General features: G+C 54.8%; 2 protein-coding genes across 6 annotated transcripts; one reads left to right on the forward strand and one right to left on the reverse strand.

The window, feature by feature from the left end:
• Window positions 1-18,722, forward strand: CLTB (clathrin light chain B). Of its 5 annotated transcripts, none has more exons than XM_032465050.1 (6): window positions 1-407; window positions 5,408-5,451; window positions 12,599-12,716; window positions 12,917-13,028; window positions 15,141-15,194; window positions 18,229-18,722. In XM_032465050.1, the coding sequence occupies exons 1-6, from the start codon at window positions 221-223 to the stop codon at window positions 18,398-18,400; spliced, it is 687 nt and encodes a 228-aa protein (XP_032320941.1). In that variant the 5' UTR covers window positions 1-220; the 3' UTR covers window positions 18,401-18,722. The 5 variants fall into 5 exon arrangements, with proteins under 5 accessions (XP_032320941.1, XP_032320940.1, XP_032320942.1 ...); XM_032465049.1 differs by having other exon boundaries at window positions 4-407; window positions 5,405-5,451; XM_032465054.1 differs by lacking the exon at window positions 1-407 and adding an exon at window positions 5,009-5,079 and having other exon boundaries at window positions 5,405-5,451.
• A 1,874-nt stretch (window positions 18,723-20,596) lies between these two features.
• Window positions 20,597-21,568, reverse strand: HIGD2A (HIG1 hypoxia inducible domain family member 2A). Its single transcript, XM_006183901.3, has 2 exons — window positions 21,363-21,568; window positions 20,597-21,014 (listed from the first exon to the last, which is right to left on the reverse strand). Exons 1-2 carry the CDS (start codon window positions 21,514-21,516, stop codon window positions 20,848-20,850), a joined length of 321 nt encoding a protein of 106 aa, XP_006183963.1. The 5' UTR covers window positions 21,517-21,568; the 3' UTR covers window positions 20,597-20,847.
• Between the last annotated feature and the right edge of the window lie 40 nt (window positions 21,569-21,608).

Raw genomic sequence — 21,608 nt, forward strand, 5'->3', positions numbered from 1 at the left:
CATTCCCGTCCCGGCTCCTCCCGCCTGCAGTTGCAGTGACAGGCGAGCCGGGTCCGGTGGCGGAGAGGAAGTGCGGAGCCGCCGCGCCGAGCCTGTCCCCGCCGAGGCCGGCTCCCCCGGGCGGCTCGGGTGACAGTGTCGCGGCCGCCGGGCGCAGCGCGGGGCACGCGCCAGGCAGAGCCGAGCGCCGGGCGGACGCTGCAGCAGAGACGCGGGGAAAATGGCTGATGACTTTGGCTTCTTCTCGTCGTCGGAGAGCGGGGCCCCCGAGGCGGCCGAGGAGGACCCGGCGGCTGCCTTCCTGGCCCAGCAGGAGAGTGAGATCGCGGGCATAGAGAATGACGAGGGCTTCGGGGCAGCTGCCGGCAGCCAAGCGGCCCTCGCGCAGCCGGGACCCGCGAGTGGGGGTGAGTCAGCTCGGTGGCCTGGAGACTGGGGGTCCGTCCTGGGACTGGCATCCGGGGTACCCGGCCGGCGCGGTCCCGGGCTCAGGGCCCTGCGGGAGTGAAGAGGGCCTGCAATGGCCAGGCAGGAGCGGGCCTGGGGCTGTGTGTGTACCTGAGGGGGGCCTGGGGGAGAAGGGAATGGGGGAGATGGGGGCGAATCTTCTTGGAGATCCCCCTCTGAGGCCCCGCCTGGGGCTGTGGATCTGGTGGCTCCCAGGATAGAAATTCATCATGACATTTCATCCCCACGCCAACTCCACTACTGCCTGGCTCTGGGATCGAACGCAGTCCAGCTCTGTGAGTCTCTCCTGAGCCTTCCTGTAAGCTGGCTGCCCCAGGCTGAGCCCTGCAGGTGTGGGCAGAACCCCAGACCTCCCTGCCCCTCAGACTTAGCTTCTTCCTACCACTGGGAAAGCAGGGGACACTGGCTGTTCCAAGATCACAAACCTTCCTCAGGGACCACCTGCCCTCCTGCAGTCACTGATCTAGACGCTTTACTTACATTTAATCGTTTCATATAGATTATAAAACCCATGTCAGAGATGGCAAAACTGAGCCTCGGAAGGTATTCTCCTGAAACAACTAGTAAGTGGCGGAGCAAGGACTTTAAACCTATTTCTCTCAGACTCTAAGCCCTCTGCACTGTGTCTCGCATAGGCCTGGCCCTGGGTTAGACACCAGCGTGGCGGCAGGGGCATGGAGGGCTTCAGTCAGATGTAGACCTGTCCTCCTGGGGTTTGCCGCTTAATGGTTTTCCAAAGGTGGTGCAGGGTTATCATGGTTAGCGTCAGACTCAGTTTTGGGGGCCTGGTCCTTGCAATAGCATGTTTATCAACAACATTCCTGCTTCAGTTTTTCTTGAAAGATCTTTTCTTAAAATGGTTAAAAGTAGATGTCACCTTTTGTGGCTGCATCCAAAACAGCCCTTGCTTCCAGTTAATGTCATTTTGATGGGGTTTAGGGGCCTGTTGGAATTAAGTGGAAGCTTACATTTTTTTAATGTTTACAAATAAGGCTCCTTATAGTCAAGATTGTATTCATTCAACATTAACTGAGCACCTGCTATGTGCCAGGCCCACTGGGGATACAGAAATGAGTATGAGTTCCTGTGGCTTGAGGAGCTTGAAGCATCTCCATATACCCTTGGTATGAGAAACATAACAAAGCTTTTGTAACATATGAGAAACTGGAGGCCCAGAGAGCCTGAGTATCTTGCCGCAAGTCACATAGCCGTGAGTGACAGATCTGGGACTTGATCCCAGGCCTCCCAACTCTGGGCTCCATGTTCTTGTAAATGCTGTGGCAACCACCCTGGGAAGTGATGGGATGTAGAGGTAGGGAAGGGGGTCTTTTGCTACCCACCCAAGCCAGCAGTAGAGGTCTTTTGAAGAAGCAGCAGTTCCTAGCATCTCAGCACGGACCCTCACACATCCCAGGGAATTCCTAGGAAATGCGGGTCTACGTTCACTCTCCCGTATTCATTTGTCCACCCCCCACCCCCACCCCGAGACAACCGTTTCCCTAGTCTGGTTGGCCTGGGAGAGGCCCCGCTGGGAGAGTCGACGTCAATACCACCTAAGAGAGAAGCAGGGAGAAGTCAGGCAGAGGGAAGCCAGAGGCCTCTGGGCATTGAGCAGGCTGGAACCTCTCCCAGGACACTGGACCTCCAGGGGCTCACAGCCTGGGTGGGAGGTTCCCTCTCCGGCAGGGGTGGTGCACGGATTGGCCCCATACCTGTGGTGGCAGGTAGGAAAACTGGGACACGGCCCTCTGACAGTCTCCCAGACTTAGAACCACGGAAGCTGCCAACGCTCAGCTGCCCTGCTGAGTGGGGTATGGGGGTCAGGAAGGTGTTATGGGATGGAGGGTCAATAGATGGCCAGACAGGATGGAATTGATGTGACCCTCCTCGGCCTAGATGGTACTGAGCAAGTAATCCTCCCTGCCCAGTGATGAATGCCAGGAGCCCGGATGAGGCGGAGAAAATGTGCCTGGGCGGAAGCTGGCTCCCACAGCCAGTACCGCTCATCACTTCTGAGTCTCATCTCTTAAATGATGCCCCAGCGCTGAGCGCCCTGACATCGGGCCCCCAGGTACCCCTGGGGAAACAGTGTTTTGGGTAGACCTGAGCCTGAGCCACTTTGAGACTCTCCTGTGGGGCTGGAACCGTGGCCAGCCTGAGCAATGGATACGCTGTTTCCATTCATCGGCCTTGGGTAGGGCCCAGAAGGTTTACATTTTCACACCCAGATTTCTGAGCGCTGAGCCTGGCTCTGCCCTTGACTTGCCCAGTCATTTCCTGGCAAGTTCATTTCCCCTGATGGGCCTCAGTAAACTCCCAGGAATGTTCTGGATCCTGTCTGCCCCTGTTCCGAAAGGGGTCAGGGATCTGAGGGAAGCAACACCCAAGGGGTTATTTCTGGGGCTCGGGTCTGCTGAGCCCCTGTTCTGCTGGCTTCAGAGTGTGCACACGTGGTTATCAATGTGCAATAGGCTAGTCAGAAAGCACTTGTGGGAACAGACTGGTAATCCTGTGTGTGGCTGTGTGTGGATTCCCAAAGAGGCTGAAGCCTCATTTCCAGGGCATGCTCATGGGACTAAGAGACAGGGAAGACACTTTCTGAAGGCCAGAGAGGGGCACCTGGCAGCTCCTGCGGACGAAGGGCCTGAGACTGGGACCGGGCAGGGTGGAGTGGGGCTGTATAACTTCCACTCCAGAAATGCCAAGTGCACAGACTGGCATCCTCATAAACGGACTCCAGGCCCTGGTGGAGGAGGTGCCCCAGGAGAAGAAGCCCCTTTGCAGGTGATGCTGCCACCGAAACCCCATCAGCACACCTGATTTAGGGACCAGGCCACCCATGCAGGAGAAACTCTTGTCTGAATGAGCAAGGAGGACAGCTGACATGGCGGTAAAATCAGTCACCGATGACTCTGAAAACAGTTGATTGTAATTTATATCAGCTAGGGATTACTTCCATGGGGTTAAAGCACTGTCAGTGTTGCTCACAGCTCTGGCTGGCTGGTGAAGTATACTGGGCCGTCTGATAATCTCATGTGGCCTCCTGGGGCTCTCGGCTGAAAGGCATTTCTGAGAGTCCTCAGGCCTTGCAGATAACAGTGGGGCCCAAAAGAGCAATTCAGCTTCTACTGAGCCAACCCTTACTGCTCACCCCTGAGAACTGAATGGGGTACAGAACCTGATAAAGGGGTGTGCGACCTTGGGACTGCATCAGAGGGTGGGAGGCGGGTGCTGTAAAGTACTCTGGGATGCCCCAGAGATGAGACCTTCCAACAGCGCCCAGGGAAGTAGGGGAAGTCGTGGAGGGCTTCCCAGAGGAGGTGACTTGTGAATTGGGCCTTAGAGAATGCCTGGGTCCCAAAGAGCATTCTTTAAGAGAGGGAAGTAGGAATAAAGGCCTGGGGTGTGGCGTGGTGTGTTTGGAGAAGGAGGAAGCCAGAATAGGGTTTGTGGGAGGGACTGGTGGGAAGTGGCAGGAAAAAGGGGGCAGGGCCAGATTGTAAAGCTCCTCATTCAACCAATATTTATAGAGCCCCTGTTGTGTGCCAGGCACTGTTCTAGATGTTGGACCCCAGTAGTGGGCAAAACAAAGTCCCTGCTCTCATGGAGGGTGCATTCAAGCGGGGAGGACAGATAATAAACACATACAGAAATAAACACATCGGGTGGGGGTAGGTGCCCTAGAGAACATACTGCCCAGAGGAGGCAGGAAGGGTGCTGGACGATGAACGTCGGGGGTGGTCAGGAGAGGCCTCTAATAAGGCCATGTTGGAGCAGAGGCTAAAGGGAGTGAGGGAGCAGCCCACGCAGAAGTAGGCAGGAGAGCCTTCTAGATGGAGGGGACGGCACCTGCCGAGTCCCCAAGGAAGGAGCAGGTCCTACAGGCCGCCGTGGTCCCTGGGAAGAGGATTTCTTTTTGGTTTGTGTTCATTACTTGTTAATTGGGGGAGTGACATAGGTAAGCGTGTGCTTCTCAAAACATCAGCCCTGGCGGGTGATTTGAAAGAGACTCGGGAGAGGGTGAAGATGGAGGTAGGGAGGCCTGGGAGTGGACAGAAGCTGCTTATTCCTTCTTTCTTTTTTGCACTGATTCATTTATTTATTCAGCAAATAGTTTCTGAGCTCTTCCTGAGTCGCAAGTATGGTGTCTGACTCTGGGGAAGACAGTGGAGGGGATAAGGACACAGGTGTGCCCCTCCAGGTGCCCACTGCTAGCAGAGCAGACACACCAAAGTAGCTGCACCCGTGGGCCAGGCAGGGGGCGGAGGGCAACTCTGAGGGTCCCCTTTGCAGCAGCAGCCACAGGAATTTGTGACTAATCAGATGTCGGGGAAGGAACAGGGAAGAGCCACTGTTGAAGGCAATCCTTCTGGGAGGGGCAGGAGGGGGAAAATAGGCCAGGTGCTGCCTGGTAGGGGCTGTGGTTCCTGCTCTCACAGGTGGAGCCATTGCTCAAGGCACCACAGGGACAGGCAGAGACCCGCAGGTCCCTCTTCCCCTGCCCTCGTGGACCCCGCCCTGAGCCTCCAGCACCTCCGCCTGCTCACTGGGCACAGGCTCCACCGACAATCGGGCCATTCCCAGCTGTGGCTGAGGGGAAGTTCATTTCGGGTGGGTGAGGAGCTATTACTGGCTGGGTGACCTTGGGCAATCATGTAGCCTCTCTGAGCCTCAGTTTGAAAATCTGTAAAATGGGTTGATAATAACTTTATCACAAGGCTGTGGTAAAAATCAGATGTGATCACGCCTGGGAGAAGGCTTTGTGAACGGTCAAGGATTGAGCCCAGGTTATGTATGTATCTGTTATGTCTGCATGTGTGGGGGTGAATACACACACAGGCGTGTATGGAGGTTGGCTTGGGTGCTAATGTAGGACCATTCCCTGCTTGCAATAAACTGAGTAATGACTTATGCTGTCTCCTTGTTCTCTTTCTAGCAGGTTCTGAGGACATGGGGACCACAGTCAACGGAGATGTGTTTCAGGTAAGCAAGATTCAGTCTTCACGAGGGGAGGGACCGACTGCCTGGGTTTCAGAAACTTATGGCCCCCATCATTGGTAGGATTCGGGCTTCATGTTCTGTTCATTGGGATGGGGACATTGAGAAAGGTTTTGACATTAAAAAAAAAATTGTGTAGGGGAAGGGGTTGAAAAATAAGGACCACTAGAGACAAGGGTCAGTGGGGTTTGCCCTCAGATTGCCCGTGGTGATGTCCAGCTGTCATAGGGTGAGATAAAGTGGCCCACAGTGGCATGGACTAAAGGAACCACAGGGCGCTGCACTTGTGGGTGCCATTAGTGGGAGGCTGAACCCAGTGGCCATCTCCACCACGTCTGAGCATTTTAACTGGGCAGGCTTTGGATCCAGAGAGTCTACTTCTCAGAATTTTCCTAAAGGAATTAACTGAACAAGGACATCCGGATTCTTTGCAGGATTATTTACAAGAGCAGACAAACTGGACACAACCTAAGTGCCCAGCATCAGGGACCTGGGTAGGTCAATTGGAAAACCATGCCATTGTTAAAAAAAGCAATCAGAGCTTTCTGTATTGAAATGAGAAGAGGCTCATAAAATCGTAAATGGAAAAGCAGCTTGCAGAGTAATATGCACAGTATGGTCCTGCTTTTTCTTTTAGAAATATGTTTGCACGAAAGATCTGAAAGGATGTGCACCAACTGTTAACAGTGGTTAGCCCTGAGGTCATGGGAGAATGGGGCTAAGAAAAGAGCTTTTACTTTCACTGGATTGTTTTACAGTTCTTTGTAGTGATCCTGTAGCACACATGCAACACACACACACACAAACCAGGAAAAATCTGGCTAGTAAAGATATTTCTAGTTAAAAACTTCTTCTCTCTGTACCCACCTAACCCCCTCCCCTCATAATATACAAACCATTTTAAAAGTACTTAAAGAACTTGGACCACAAATGGCATCCCCAGGACCCCACAGATGGCAACAGTCCTTCACCACCCCCACCCCCACCTGCAGATGCTTGGGTGGGGACAAGCCTCCACTGGATGAGCCTTAATTCCCACTGGACTGGGTCAGAGACCCTTGACCACTGAGGTTACAGCTGCGGGATCTCCTGAGCTCTGCCCGGTTGGGGAGCTGGCCTCCTAAATCTTCAGGGAGAACAAACAATACTTTTCTTATGTAAGAGGGATGGGCCGGTACCTTACACAGGGCAACTGGCCAAGCCCCATTTCTGGAAAATTACTCAACTCCCAGCAAGCTGGAAAAGTCAGTCTCTGGGACTTGAAGAACTTCGTTGTCTCCTTGGGCTTGAGAGCATCAAATAAGCGGCATTTACACCTGTGCGGTTTGGCAGAGCATTGAGACTCAGGCTGCCCCTTCCCTGGGCACACTCAGAAGGACTTCGTGTGACCCAGAAGATCTGTATCCTAAAGTGGCCTTGGACCTGGAGATAACGCTTGGGACCGCAGAAGTACCTAGAACACCACCCTTGCTGTACGTTAGGATCTTGAGGTCTGATCCCTCCTCACCCCCGGGCTCACTGTGTATTTAGTGGATCTGAGGAGCCCTGGGCCTCCTCCCCAAGTTCAGCGGGGACTCTTATTCTCACTGCTACCAAGAATAACCCCAGGTATGTTTATCTGTAAATCGCTTCACATCTGTGCTATCACAGCATCCTTCCAGGGAATGGGGAGGGGTCCCAGATGAGGTGAATCACTCAGAAGCTTAGTGGCCAAGTTCAGGTTCATGTAGATCTCCTGCTCCTGATCTGATCCCCTTTGTACCACCCCTGTGTTGCTGGACAGGGCGGGCCGTGGCGGCCGGCTTGCAGGGGGGTTGCCCCCACGGACATTCCACAGTATGGAGCCTAGAGCAGGGTCTGTCTTGTGCTGTAGGGGGAGAAGCCTTGCCTGTGCACGCCGCATGCTTTTAAGGGTCCTGGGCAGAACTTTCTTGCTACCTTTCTTAATCTTTTCTGGAAGCCTACGGGACACTAGGGGGTCCAGCTAGGAACCTGATCCCCAACAAGCCCCGAGGATAAGCCCGCCCACACCCATTCCAGTCTGCCTGATGCTGCCAGGGGCAGGGAGAGAAGGGCCCGGCAGGGCTCCCTACTCCCGAACACGCTCTCCCCCTTCCCCCACCCACTGCCGTCATCCCTGCTGAGCTACTTAGAGGAATCAACAGCTCAGCCCAGCTTAGCTTCAGCTGGTCAGTGCCAGAGATCGGGTGTGCCTCCTCCTCCTGGCTGTCCCTGGAGTCACAGGGACTGTGGTGGTGCCCAGTGTCCAGCACAGGGGTCCCTCAGGAGAGGGGTCGGGAAGCTGGTCTGAGACCAGTTTGGTCCTGAACGTAGCCTCCTGCCTTTTGGTCCCAGCCATTCCCCACCCCTCCCCTCCCCTGACGAGCTTGGAAGGGGCTCAGAGCATTCCTGCAGCCCCTGGTGAGCCCTCCTGGGCTGCCAGCACCCCAGTAGCTGACCCAGTTTCCTCACTGGCAGGGTCGGGGCAGGAAAATAAGTCGGGAGTGGCCAGAGAAGGGGAGCCAGCAAATGGCTTCTCAGGACCGGGTCTGCTGGCAGCATGGCTGTGTTCTTCCTGGTTGTGGTGATGGCGCAGCCCGGACTGGCCTGCTCGGGGCCCGCCACGTGGCGACACCGAGCCCTGCAGCTCCGCCGCCCTGGCACGTGCACACCCGCTGCAGGGCACCGCAGTCGCAGGGCGGTTATCACACACGGGTCCCACTTCGCAGCCGGAGTGGGGTGTTGTCACTCCCACTTAACGGGTGGTGAGACCCAAGGAGCCCAGGGAAGGGCCTTGTCAAAGGTCGCGCATCCAGTGAGTGGCAGGAGGGGACTTAAAGGCCAGCCCCTCTGACTCCGTGTCCCAGGCTGTTCCTGCGCCGGCCACATCGCACATCACTTTGCAGGGGGCCCCTCATTCCTCCACTTAGTCAACTCCCATTCTCCGCCAGCCGCACACTGGGCTCAGGGTGGTGGATATAGAGGCAAATCCAACATGTGTTTGTCCTCAAAGAGCTTGCTTCTGACAGAGGACGGAGACCTGAAAGATGGGGTGTAGGGGGCAGGGGGGAGGGGGCAGCACAGGACGGCAGGGGTTTGGGTGTGAGGCAGGTATCAAGACCCAGGAGACTGGGTTCTCAACGATGTGTCAGGTACCACCTAAAAGCTTACACGGATTAACTCATTTCATCCTCCCAACACCCCTACCATGTAGGTTCTGTACAGATGAGGAGGGAGAGGCGCAGGGAGGTTTAACAGCTCCCTCTGGTTACACAGTGGGAAGAGCTGGACTCCAATCAGGCTCAGGCGCCAGATGCTGCACTGAAGTCAAAGGGTGCAACAGGGAGGGATGCTGGAAGTGGGCTTCTAGGCTGCCCAGAGCGGTGTGGGTGGTCCTGGCTGCGGGAACAGCATGTGCAAAGGCACAGAGGGGAAGGCACTCAGTCTGGGGCTCGCCCGGAGCCTGGCTCCTGCTGCAGAGAAGGGTGTGCTGAGGGAGCCTGAAGAGACCACAGGGGCAGGGCTGGTGTGCCTGCAGGTGGGAGGACCAGCGGCAGGGGGTGAGGGGTGTTCTGGGCACAGCTCCCAGCCAGAGCGCTTCAGTGGGCCGTGCTGCTGGCTGACCAGTGGTGGAGGAGGCAGGCCCAGCTTGGCCAGGCTTGGCACCCTCTGGACACGACGTGCTTGGAATGCACTGTACAGTGGCCCTGGATGTGCTGTGCTGCTGCTCTAGGGGCTGAGAGAAGCACCGAGGGTCTAAGCGGTTTCTCGAGGCTCCTCCTCCACCCAGACTGGGGCGATGTGGCAGGTTGCAGTGGAGGAGTTTGGATGGACTCAGGACAACCTGGGCTTCATTCCTGGCTTTTCCCTGCCGGACGACCTTGGATCAGTCACTGCTCTGAGCCGGATTTCTCATGTGTAAAATGGGGATTGGAGGCTTTGTCCTGGTGCCCCTCCAGGTCTGTTGAGAAGAGTGCTGTATAGCCCTGGAAGCTTCTTATAAATCCCAGACGTAGGCATTAAGGGACCCAGGACGGGGTACGGGTGTGGGTGTGAGAGAGAGATGGGGAGTGGGGCGTGGGCAGTGGGAGGGGGCACAGTCCTAATCTTGGGAGGTAGACTTACCAGGGAGACAGAAATCATGTGCCACGGAAGTGACTTTGATCCCTATTGGCTACGTGTGGCCAATACGTTTACACCCAGGAATTCAGTTTGAATTCTGACTCTGCCAGTTCCTGCCTGGGTGAACTTGGAACTTTGGAGTTAGACTTTTCCTACCTATAAAATAAAGATAATAAAACCCACCATGTAGAGTTGTAAAGACCAAAGAGAACCGTATAATTGCAAGTTTCCTGTAGGCTTTAAAACACTATAACCTGTGAGTCTTAATTTTAGGGTAGTCTTGATGGAGATGGTGAGTTCTGTTCTGCCCTTAGGACCCTCTCTAGCCCACCTCTCCCGCCCCATCTCCTCCATGCCTAGTAGCATCTCTGTACTCAGATTTCCCCAAAGGCACCAGCTTCACATGGTCCTTACACTGCCGGCTCTTGGTCTGAAATGCCCTTTCCCCATCTCTTCGCAGCCTGCTCTGCTCCCAGCCTAGAAGGGTCACTTCCCCCCTTGTCCCTCCTCTTTTCCTGACCTGTGTTACAGCATGAACCCCAGGTTCTCATTTGTGAGGGACTCCTTCTGCCAGACTCCCGGTTGATGGGCTGTCTTGTTCATCCATGTGCCCAAGCCTGATCATCATTTAATTCATTCATTAAATGTTCTTGAAATCCTTCTACAGCCAGGCCCTCCCTGTCCTAGATACATTACAGAGACAGGCAGTCTCTGTCCTGGAGGCCACTGCTTGGTGGGGCGGGGTGCGTCGGGGAGGGCAGATGGTAAACGTGAACAAACCAGCCTTTTAAGATATAGATGAGTGCCAAGAAGAAACAAAATGTAGCACCTGGATAAACACATAGACATGAAAGGGACTGCCGTTGTCTGCAGATGGGACATTCTCTAGGATTGGGCGGAGGTCCTTGTAGCCTGGCGTCGGGACAAGGTTGTTCCCGGAAGTGGGCAGGGTGGGGCTCACCCAACATCAGTGATCAGCTTGTCCAGATTAGGGCCCTGGAAATGCTCCTCGAGATGTCACAAGAGACTCTAAATTGAAGCGTAACCCTGTGCAGGCCCACTCACGGGTGGGCCTGATCTGAGGAGCCAGGCTGCACCGCCTCACCCTGGACCTGCCCTTCCCTCTCCCGCTGGACAGCTAGAGATGCAGCCTCGATGTCCCATCTGTGTGCTCCTTCACCCTGCTGCCCAGAGCTCCTTGGGCAGACGCTTACCCAGCTACCTCCCCTGAGCCAGGCATATGCTGCTTCCGGGGATCTCCGTCCACGCATCCTCTGCTTACTGAGCAGCGGCTGTGTGCGGACAGTGGGCGTCACTGGACAGGTGCTGTTGGTGGGAGAAGACATTAAACAACACCAGTGTTCATGAGAGTTTCGGAGAGTGCTTGAAGGAGGAGCCCCGGGAGTCATGAAAGGATGGAACAGGGGTTCAGAGGGTATAAACTAGGTTCTGCCCTGCCCACTGGGAGCTCATGGTCCAGCGGGGAGATGCACACAGTAGAAGGTGAAGGTCGTGCCAAGGAGCCCAGGGAGGAGGGGGTGTGAAATCTGCTTGGGGGTTGGGAAAGGTCCCAGAGCTGGTACTTCTGAGATGGAAACTCAGGGCATGGAATAAGATTTCATCAGCCGGAAGAAGGAGGGAGGAGGCTGCAGGAGCAGACAGCGGTGGGGCAGCATGAGTGCGGGGATGCCTGCAGATGGGGATGCATAGAGCAGACAGAGCACCACAGCGGGAGTGGCAGGAGGTGGCGCTGGATTGTAAGAGGTCTCAGTTTTGTAGGACCACAGGGAGCCAGCTCCTTGCTGGACTGAGCTTTGAGTCCCCACCCTGGCAGGAGGTGTGGAGAATCAGGCAGAGCCCCGGGCTGGGAGTCAGAGGCCTGGACTCTGGCCCTGGTTCTGCCACTGTGTTATGTCATCTCTCCTCTCAGTTTCCTCCCCTGTAAAATGGAAATGAATAATAATAGTAACTCTAGCTGCCATTCACGGAGCCATCACTCCATGCCAGACACCCTTTCAAATGTCTTACAAATACCGTAGCATCAAACCCTCACAACCTCTCTTAGAAGTAATAAACCTATTATGATTCCCCTCTCAGATGAGAAAACTGAGGCCAGGCCAGGTGAAGCAGCCTGCCCCGGCTACACGCCTAGATAGCAGGCAGTAGAGATGGGATTTCAACCCAGATAGTCCAGCTGCAGAGTCTGAGTTTTCCCTCCCTGCACAGTCTTAGCCGTGGCCATCTCAGGGCCACTTGTTCACTCAGCAAACAGTTATTAAGTATCTGCTGTGTGCCAGGTACTGTGCTGGGTGCTGGGGACATAGCAGTGAACAGGACAGGCAAGGTCCCTGCTGTCACAATGGTGACATTCAGATGGAGGAGACAGACAATGGACCAGTAAGCATATTATAAAGTGAGGCCATTCGGGACTGTGTGTCACTGGGTAGAGTGCGTGCTTAGCATGCACGAGGTCCGGGGTTCAATCTGCAGTACCTCCATCAAAAAAACCAAAATAAAGCAAAAAATAACCCCCCAAAAAACAGAAAGAAAAGAAAGACTAGAACCTAAGAAATATAGGGGGTGGGAATAACTCAGTGGTAGAGTGCATGACGAGGTCCTGGGTTCAATCCCCAGTACCTCCATTAAAAAAAAATTAATAAAATTCAACCGTCAACAATTTAAAAAAACTATAATAGAGAGGGGCTTTAGTGATAGAAACATAGCGGACTCCTCGTGTGCCAAGAAACGTTTGAAGTTCTTTACCCTTTTTAACTCATTTCATCCTTATATTAACCTATGGGGTGGGTGCTATTTTGGAATTTTATAGTGAGGAAAGTGAGGCACAGAGAGGTTGCTGGCGGAGGACACAGTGAGAGCAGAGGCAGGGAAGGGGCACAGGAGACAGTGGGTGTGAGGTTGTCTGCGATGGGAGGGGTGTCGGGTGCTTGGGCATCAGAGACAGCCGGGCAGGTGGATGGGCTGGACACACTGCTGTACGTTTGTGTCCTAGGAGGCTAACGGTCCAGCTGACGGCTATGCTGCAATCGCCCAGGCCGACAGGCTGACGCAGGAACCTGAGAGCATCCGCAAATGGAGAGAGGAGCAGCGGAAACGGCTGCAAGAGCTGGGTGAGGGCAGGGCTGAGGCTGGGAGCCGGGCTGGGGCGCCCCCAACCCCGGGTTCCCCGCTGGGTCGGAGCGGGCAAGCCTTAGGGTGTATGGGGCCCTGCGCCGCCGTAATGTGGGAACTGGCGGGGGACGGACCAGGGCAGCTGTGCCTGCACATCCCTACTGGAAAGCTGCTGCTCACTCACCTGCTGGGGTCGCAGATGCTGCCTCCAAAGTGATGGAGCAGGAGTGGCGGGAGAAGGCCAAGAAGGACCTGGAGGAGTGGAACCAGCGCCAGAGTGAACAAGTGGAGAAGAACAAGATCAACAACCGGTGAGGAGCTGTGAGGGCACGAGGGGGCTGTGGGGACGGCAGCAGGGACAGGGAAGGGAGGGGGCTGTGGGGACAGCAGCGGGGACAGGGACAGGAGGGGGCTGTAGGGAGGTGAGGGGCCATGGGGACATGAGAGACCTATGGGGACATGAGATGAGCTATCAGGACATGAGGACCTATGGGGACATAAGATGAGCTATCGGGACATGACGACCTACGGGGACATGAGAGGACCTGTGGGGACATGAGAGGAGCTATGGGGACATGAAAGGAGCTATGGAGACATGAGGGACCTATAGGGACATGAGATGAGCTATCGGGACATGAGGACCTATGGGGACATGAGAAGACCTGTGGGGACATGAGAGGACCTATGGGACATGAGGAGCTATGGGGACATGAGAGGAGCTATGGGGACATGAGCGGGCTGTGGGGACATGAGGGGAACTACAGTGTGGGGGACGGTCTCGAGAATGGGTGATTTGGTGGCAGTAACAGAGGAGGGAGGAGCTGAGCTCCCAGAGCTATTTCCTCTGTGGCCTGTGGAGTTTGGAGCCCTGAACTCTGCAGAGCTGGCGCGCTGTTAAGCCCTCACCTCCTCACCACGAGAGAGAAAAAGGGAGTTCTATCAGTTAAGAGATGAGGCCCCAGGACCCAATGGAGCCTGAGCCAGGCTGTCCTGGGGCCCAGCCGCCAACGCCTAGGCCTCGGCCCCTCGTGGCCATGGTTAGCATCCCAGAGGACACAGGCCTGGCTGGGCGGGAAGAACCGAGCTGCGTGCAGGATTTTATTGCTGATAGAAATGGCAACGCTTCGACCCAGAGTGGCTAAAGAATAGAAGGATATGAGTGGCCCGTGTAACTGGGTAGACCAGGGGGAGGGCTGCAGGCACCACGGGCGCAGGGGCTGAAACCAGGTCCGCCAGCGCTCACCTTTCCTGTCTCGGCTCTGCTTTCCTGGCTGTGACCTTCACTCCTGGCCACACATGCCTGGGAGGGGGGCAAAGATGGCCACCAGCAGCTCAGGCTTCTGTGCTATTTTCTTGGCAACTTCAGTGGGAATAAGCCTCTTGCTCCCAGTAGCTCCAGCTGAGCTGACCTTCACTGGTCTGGTGTGGGTCACGGGCCCATCGCAGGCCCAGTGACTGTCCCAGGGAGGGACTCTCCGTGGCACCCAGCCTGGGCGGTACTCCCATTCCTTGGGTTGTGCCTGGGGTCCAGTCCCACCCAAACCACAGGGACCGAGTGGAGGCAGCTGATGCTTCAAAGGACAATCCGGATGCCCCTCCTGGAAGAAGAGGGACAGATTTTGGGCAGGAAAGACAGCAGATGCCTACCACAGACCACCTTGGCTGAAATGGTTTCAGACTAGACACAGCCCAGCAGCCCCGGCCTTTGAGGCTGTGCCCTTCAAGGTACCAGCCCTGCCAGGAAGGGAAAGGCTGGCTCTGGGAAGCCCCCAACTTCTGTTCAGGAAGCTGCTGCAAGCCAGGCTCTGGGCTGGGCACTGGGGAGACAGACGAGAAGGACCCAGTCTGTGTCCTCAAAGAGCTCAGAGGACAGAAACACACATGCACAACTGAACTCGAGAGTAGGACCCTCTGCAGGAAGGCTCTGGAAGCAAGGGATGTAGGAGGGGCAGGGACCTCTGTGTCTGGGGTCTGGGCTTTGGAGGATGACGAGGAGTTCTTCAGGAAAGAGGGCAGAGGATGGGCAAGGGTATTCTAGACCAGGGAACAGCATGATATGAAAGGACTTTGGGTCTTGGGCACCAGGGAATGGTGGGAGAGAGGGCAGGAATGAGGGCTCCTATGTGCAGGGCCTCAGATGCCAGGGTTGGGCAGACTTGGGCTGTGGGGAGCCACTGGAGGTTTGTAAACATGGGGTGTAACATGATCAGGGCTGAGTTTTAGAAAATGCCACCCACTCGGGTGGGTGGAGGCTCCCCTGCTCTCCTCTCTGGGCTGTGGAGACTTGCCAAGCCTTCCAGAACTGTGCTTCCTAACGTGTCCCCGACTGGAGGTACTAACGCTGTCTCTCTTTCTCTTTAACCCTCTGCGTGTCCGTCTGTCTTGCCATCCCGCCTTCCCCCACCTAACCCCTTTCCCTCAAGGATCGCTGACAAAGCATTCTACCAGCAGCCAGATGCTCATATCATCGGCTACGTGTACGTGTCTCCTTTGCTCCTCTGCAAAGGCCCCTGTGTGTGGCTGGTGCGGTTTCTGGTCTCCCACTTGCGGGGTATAAATGAGTGTGGCTGGGCCTGGGGCGATGATCAGAGCAGGAGGTGAGCCCGCGGGGCGGGCACAGGCACTGACCTTCACCTCCATCTCTCCAGCAAGTGTTTAATGAGCATCTCCTGTGCCTGGAGACAGCTTGGCTAAATCCAGGCAGAGAAAAGAAAAGAATGCCCGGCCATCCCCAGGTGAGAGAGGCCAAGGGCAGAGCAGCCAGCTCCCTCCCTCTGAGAGCCTCTTAGGCCCAGGAGGTGGGGTGAGTCTTCTGTTGAACAAAACAAATGTTGAATGCAGAAAGAATGCGCAGCCTGTCCCCTCCTCCTGCCCCCAAGTGCACTGCTCCTCTGCAGAGCTTCAGCCTGCATTTGGCCACGAGCCCCTGCCCAGACCACCATGGGCCCCCTCACGTGTTCCTGGTTTGGGGTCTAGTTGGTCCTGCGACTACTTTAGACCTGAGACGGCAGAGATCTCCTTTCACGCCGCCCCAGTTGGTTGGTAGTGACAGCCTGGATGGTGTGTTGCGGATTGTGAAGCCGAAGGAAAAAAAAATGCAGTGATGACTGTATGATGACGGTCATGTGTGTAGATGCCAAATATTTGCTGTTCGTTGCTCTGGGTCCGCCCTTGGCAGGCCTCTGCCGCTGTCTGGGCTAACCCTTTTCTCATCGAACACCAGACACTCCAGAGTAAAAGCCTTCCGCTCCTTCCTTCCGTCCACGCTCCCGTCTGTCCAGTACTTATTGGCACTTACCCAATGCCAGTGTCTGGTCAGACAGGTATAGGACACACACAGCCCGTCCCCTCCAGTTGCTCCTGGTCAGGAGCATGTTGTGACAAGAGCTGCATGGAGGGCCACGCCGGGCTCTGGGAGCCACCCTCTGTGGGGGGAGACAGGGCGGGCTTCAGAGATGCAGGACCTTCAGCTGGACCTTAAAGTGTGAGAAGGAGTGTGCTGGGTGGGGAGGATACGAAAAGTCGCTGAGGCAAAGGCCAGGAGACCGGAAATACTTATCTGCCTGCAGCGGCTGGGGCAGGGAGGTCAGTTTGGAGCAGGGTTGCAAAAAGCCTGTTGTACAGTGTTAAAAAGCTCAGACTTGATCCTGAAGGCAGTGGGGAGCCAGAGGAGATTTTAAGCAGGAGGGTGTGGACGGCAGAGGGGCACTGGCACTGGGGAACACCACAGGGGGTTCAGTGCTCTTACTGTGCCTGAAGAAATGGTCAGGGAGCACCCATGGGAGTCCTGAGGACAGGAAGAGTCTAGACCGGTGCTTCTCAGACTTCCAGTGCCTGTGAATCACCAGGGGATCTTGTCTGATTCTGATTCAAGAGGCAGAGGTGAGGCCAGGATTCTGCATTTCCAACAAACTTTAAGGTGATGTCGATGCTGCTGGTCCATGAACCCCACTTGGAGCAGTGAGGTTAGAGGGGAGCCTCTTGACCCAGAAAGGAGAGCTCCTAGGATTGCTTTCCACAGCCCCGCTGGCCAGCCGAATCTACACAGCACTACATTTTCCCCAAGCCTGCACACACCTGCTGCTCTGTTCAATTCTCAGCCCAGTGAGACAGATCTGCCAGGCGGGGTGCTGATCCCCACTTCACAGGTTAGGAAACGAGCCCAGGACAGGGAAGCAAGATCACTGGTGGCGGGGCTTGGGGGGAGTGGGTAGGACACCTGATCCAGGGCCAGCTCATCCTTGATCCCCGTGGGGGTCACCTGGAGAGCTCTCAGCCGTCAGCCAATGCCCGGCATGTGGCAGGACTGGTCCTGCTTGAGAAGCAGGGGGCACTTCCAAGGAGAAAGGGGCTTTTAGGGACACTTGTTAGCCAAACAGGACACAGACCCAGTCCTTTCCACGCAAGAATCCCTTATTGTCTTTCTCTTAATGACTCCCATGGTTAGGTTTTGTCCACTAAATTGCATTTACTATATTTGCTTTTCCACTGTTCCTTAACAGTGGCTTCTGTCACTGTCAGCCAGAACTCATGATGAAGAAACCACCAATTTTCATCCTAACTTGATTCTAACCAAAAGCACAGACTTCCACGGAGCGCTCCCCAGGCTGTGGCTCCACAGAGGTTAACAGTCATTCAGGGCTAAAAAGAGACCTGTAGTCAAACGTGCTTGCGAGGTGGTAGGTTCTGTGCCTATCACGGGGGTTCGTGATGCACACAGCGCATTGAAGGCCTTGAAGATCCTCTTTTGAGATCTGCTGTGATGTTTGACCACAGCTGTTTTCAGCAGAACACTTAATGGGGTCCACAGAACCCCGAGGGAATGCTGACCCAGATGCTTCAGTCACTTAGGGGGTTAGTCAGTGTCCTATCTCCGCCCAGTTTCTGGAAACACTGAAAATAGCTGAGGTGCTGTATTAGTTCCTCCAAAGGCCTTTAAGTGTCAGGAGCTCCAATTTGGGAACTCTTTTTTTTTTTTTTAAATAATTTTTTCCCTTTTTGGGAGGTAATTAGGTTTTAATTAATTAATTAAAAATGGAGGTACTAGGGATTGAACCCAGGACCTCATGCCTGCTAAGCACTCACTCTGCCACTGAGCTATACCCTCCTCCTTCCAATTTGGGCACTCTCGATGGAGTGGTATTGAACAGAGAGTGCTGGGGCAGGGGGAGGAGGCTACTTTAACTGCAGTGGCAAGAAGGGAAGAACTTTCTGAGAAGGTAAGCCCTGCACTCAGATGTGAGTGATAAGAAGCAACAAGCCATGAGCAGGTCTCGGGGAAGCGGTGACAGCAAGTGCAAAGGACCTGAGGCAGGACCAAACTAGGCTTCCTTTGCTGCCCAGGCTGTTCCTGGGGGCCTGAGGTCAGAAGGCACGGGGCTGGGGAGGAGACATCTGGACAGAGTACCCCGGAGTAGACAGGGCAAAGCAGCCTTGCCCAGTGGAAGCAGAGTGTCACTGATTCAGGGGGAAGGCAGACAGCTATGAAACCTGTCCTATCTCCACCTGCAGGGCATCTGAGGAGGCTTTTGTGAAGGAATCCAAGGAGGACACCCCAGGCACAGAGTGGGAGAAGGTGGCCCAGCTGTGTGACTTCAACCCCAAGAGCAGCAAGCAGTGCAAAGATGTGTCCCGCCTGCGCTCGGTGCTCATGTCCCTGAAGCAGACGCCGCTGTCCCGCTAGGAGCCTGCCACCAGCATGGCCGCAAAGCAGGGGCCGGGCCGGGCAGAGGAGGAGCAGCTGTTTTGGCTGGGGTGGGGGGGGGGATGCCTCCAGCAGCTGCTACACAGCCTATTCCGTTCCTCCCCATCTCCCGGGGCTGGGAAGGGGAACCCTCACCCCCTCACCCCTTGTTCCCTCACGGCCCTATGCCCTAGCCCCTCACACTTTCAGTCCACAAAATTGTGACTGGCCTTCCTGATGTATTTTTTTGTCTTGGCTTAAAGGGTGTGTTGTTAACTCTTTTTACACTTATTTATTATCATTCTCATTTCTCTGGAAGCCACAACTGGTGTCAGGGCTCAGTTTGTGCTTAGAACTTTCCCAGGTTCATGGACTTGAGAGAAGGGAGGGCTATTCCCCTGGAAACCCAGGAGCTCCCCCTGGAAGTGGGGGTCCCCATCTGTTTCTGTCTGCAGCCCCCAGCCCCAGGGGAAAAGGCCACCTCTCACAGAATGCTTTTGCAGCCTTGATCCTTTCTGATCCTTGAACAAGCCTGTGAGATAGGGATTCTGTTCTCATCATAGAGCGACGGACCCCCAGAGGGGAAGTGGCTTGGAGGCAAGAGGCAAGACCAGAAGTTCCTGGTGGGGGCTCCCTCTACACCTGGGTTAGAGGCTGGTGAGGGTAGCCTCTGCCAGAGCCCCTCCCTCCTTCAGCTGTACTTCTCTGTGGATTTGAGAGAAACGGTTGGTGACTATACCTTCTTCCCCATCAGCAGAGGTTGCAGAAAGGCTATGTTCAAGCCACCGTGACCTGAACAGTGTTTAAAAAGATCTGAGTACCTATCAACCATATCAGTTTCCCAGAGCTGCTGTAACAAAGTACCACAGCATCTGGCTCAGAACAATGGAAATTTATTGTTTTGCCATTCCAGAGGTCCGAAGTCTGAAATCATGGTGTCAGCAGGGCCGTGCTCCCTCTGAAGGCACTAGGGGAGGGTTTGTGGCAGCCTTCTCTTCTAGCTTTGGGCAGCTCAGGTGTTCCGTGGCTTATACAAGCATTACTACAATCCTGAGTTCATTTTCACATCACCTGCCCTCTATATGCATCTGGTTTTGTGCCTAAATTTCCCTTTATTATAAGGGCACCACTCAGACTGGATTAGGGCCCACCCTATGAACTTATTTTAACTTGATTACTTCTGTAAAAACCCTAGTCTCAAATAAGGTCACATTCTGAGGCACTGAGGTTATATCATATCTTTTTTTTTTTGTTTTGTTTTGGTCGGGGGGTAGGGCAGGAGACACAACACCAACAGTTAAAAATAGTGGTCATCCTCTTTAAAAGTGCCCTAGTCCTCATCACTTCCCAGCTGTTCCTTGAATCGTGAGGCCACAATATCCTGCTCTACATTTATGATCTCTGCCTTACAGCTGAAAGACCATGGTGGGGACAAGAAGCTTAGCTGGCCTTCGTCATACACTCCACTGAGAAATCTGGACTGTGTCAGGAGGCTCAAGAAGTAGTTGTATTGTCTTCACTTCCTCTTTTCTGGTAGCTTGCAGCTGGTGTTGAAAGTGATGGAGTCACAGATGGAAGGAACCTGGATGTGAATCAACCCTTTAGGGCTGACTGCAGACCAGGAACCCCTGTCTGAGACTTCACATGAACGAGAGACTCACAAGTCCCCTCTCTTCTAGAGTCTGCTCAGGTCCCCATCCTCCTCTCTTCCGTAACCATAAAACAAGAGGTGCTGCCACAAACCACTGGCAAGCTTTGGGATTATGCGCTACGCTCTTTCCATTTTGCCAAGCTGCTTCTCTAAGCCTCAGTTTCCTGTTCTGTAAGAGGCATCAAGACCCAAGCTGAGATGGTCTAGATCAGTGGAGCCTCAGGCGGTGGGAGTGGGGTCAGGAGCAGACGCACAGTGGAGGGCAGAGCTCCCTGCCCCGGACAGAACCATGGGAGGCCTCATGTGAAGGAAGGTTTTCTACTGAAAGTTTGAAAATTGTTGGAAAGATCAGGTTTTTTTCAGATAACATCACTCACTAGAGTCTTTTCTACTTTTAACAAGTGCCCCGGGGGTGACTGTTACCAGGAAAGTTTGGGAATCATTACACTATCCCATGTCTAAGGGCCCCTGCAGTCTTTAGTCTCTTCTCCTAAAACCAAAGGCCAGAAACCATCGGGGTGAGGCTGGGAATGAATTCACCAAGCTACAAGTAGGTCAGAGTTTATTACGTAGGGAGTGGAGAGGGTTCAGCACAAATAGAAGTATGCCACACTCAAACTGAACCAAACCTAAGGTTTCTGAAAAAAAAAAAATCTGTCGATTTCACAATTGGCCACTTCCGCCCCCGCTGATTCAGGGGCACATCAGGGGAGATGAGGGAATAATTCCTGCCGCCGGTGGTTGCTCCCCGGGCTGGGAATAATCTCCCCGGAGCTTTCAAGGCCAGGCCACCGGCTTAAGATCGAGATCTCATTGAAGATACAGCTAGACCCGCCAGGATGGCCACGACCGTGAAGCCCTGGGCGGCGATCCGGGTGCGCATCATGAGCTGGGAGCGCTGGCTCTGACCCCGGTGGAAGCAGAAGAGGCCGTAGGTAAGGGCAGCGGCTGTGCCCAGGCAGCCTGAAGAGGAGCCAAAACATGTGAGAAGTGGCAGGTATGGCCCGCTTTGGGCTTTCCCCCGCTAAGGTCAAGAGCTCTAAACGGCAGCTGAGGGGAGGAAAGTACCGCTGGGGTCTGGGTGGGAGGGGTCGGTGGAAGCGGGGTCCTACGAGTCAGAGTCCGCCCCATCCCAGCCGCTCAGTCCCCCTCAGCTCCAGCTCCAATCATGTTCCCGCCCCGCCCCGCCCCTTTGCTACATCTCTGGTCCACCCTCATTCTCGTCCCCCCTGGTGTCCCCGGTCCTCCACTATTTCATTTCTTCTGACATCAACAACCTCTCGGTCTACAGTTCCTACCGCTCCCGCTTACCTATGGGTACCATTGGATTCTCGCGGGTCTTGCGAATAAACTTGTCCTTGAAGCTTTCCGAAGTGCTGTATACAGTAGGGCTAAAGCCCTCAATGACTGGGGGCTGCGATGGTTCAAAGGGTGCCTCCGGAGTCACAGGGCCAGGAGCCGCCATGTTCCAGCCAACATCTGTAGGAGAAATCCCGGACGCTAAGCTCCGCCTCCTGATGAAGTCATTAAAGAGGGCGGGGGAAAGAACTATGCTGA

This window comes from Camelus ferus, chromosome 22 (assembly GCF_009834535.1).
Source record: "Camelus ferus isolate YT-003-E chromosome 22, BCGSAC_Cfer_1.0, whole genome shotgun sequence".
Classification (NCBI taxonomy): domain Eukaryota; kingdom Metazoa; phylum Chordata; class Mammalia; order Artiodactyla; family Camelidae; genus Camelus; species Camelus ferus.

Excerpts from the sequence above, each read along its gene's own strand:
- HIGD2A (XM_006183901.3), bottom strand. The coding sequence starts at position 21,516 with ATGGCGGCTCCTGGCCCTGTGACTCCGGAGGCACCCTTTGAACCATCG. Across the intron at positions 21,015-21,362 it reads GAATCCAATGGTACCCATAG|GCTGCCTGGGCACAGCCGCT; the intron begins GTAAGCGGGAGC and ends GCTCCTCTTCAG.
- CLTB (XM_032465049.1), top strand. The coding sequence starts at position 221 with ATGGCTGATGACTTTGGCTTCTTCTCGTCGTCGGAGAGCGGGGCCCCC. Across the intron at positions 408-5,404 it reads GCCGGGACCCGCGAGTGGGG|CAGGTTCTGAGGACATGGGG; the intron begins GTGAGTCAGCTC and ends TTCTCTTTCTAG. Across the intron at positions 15,195-18,228 it reads GCTCATATCATCGGCTACGT|GGCATCTGAGGAGGCTTTTG; the intron begins GTACGTGTCTCC and ends CTCCACCTGCAG.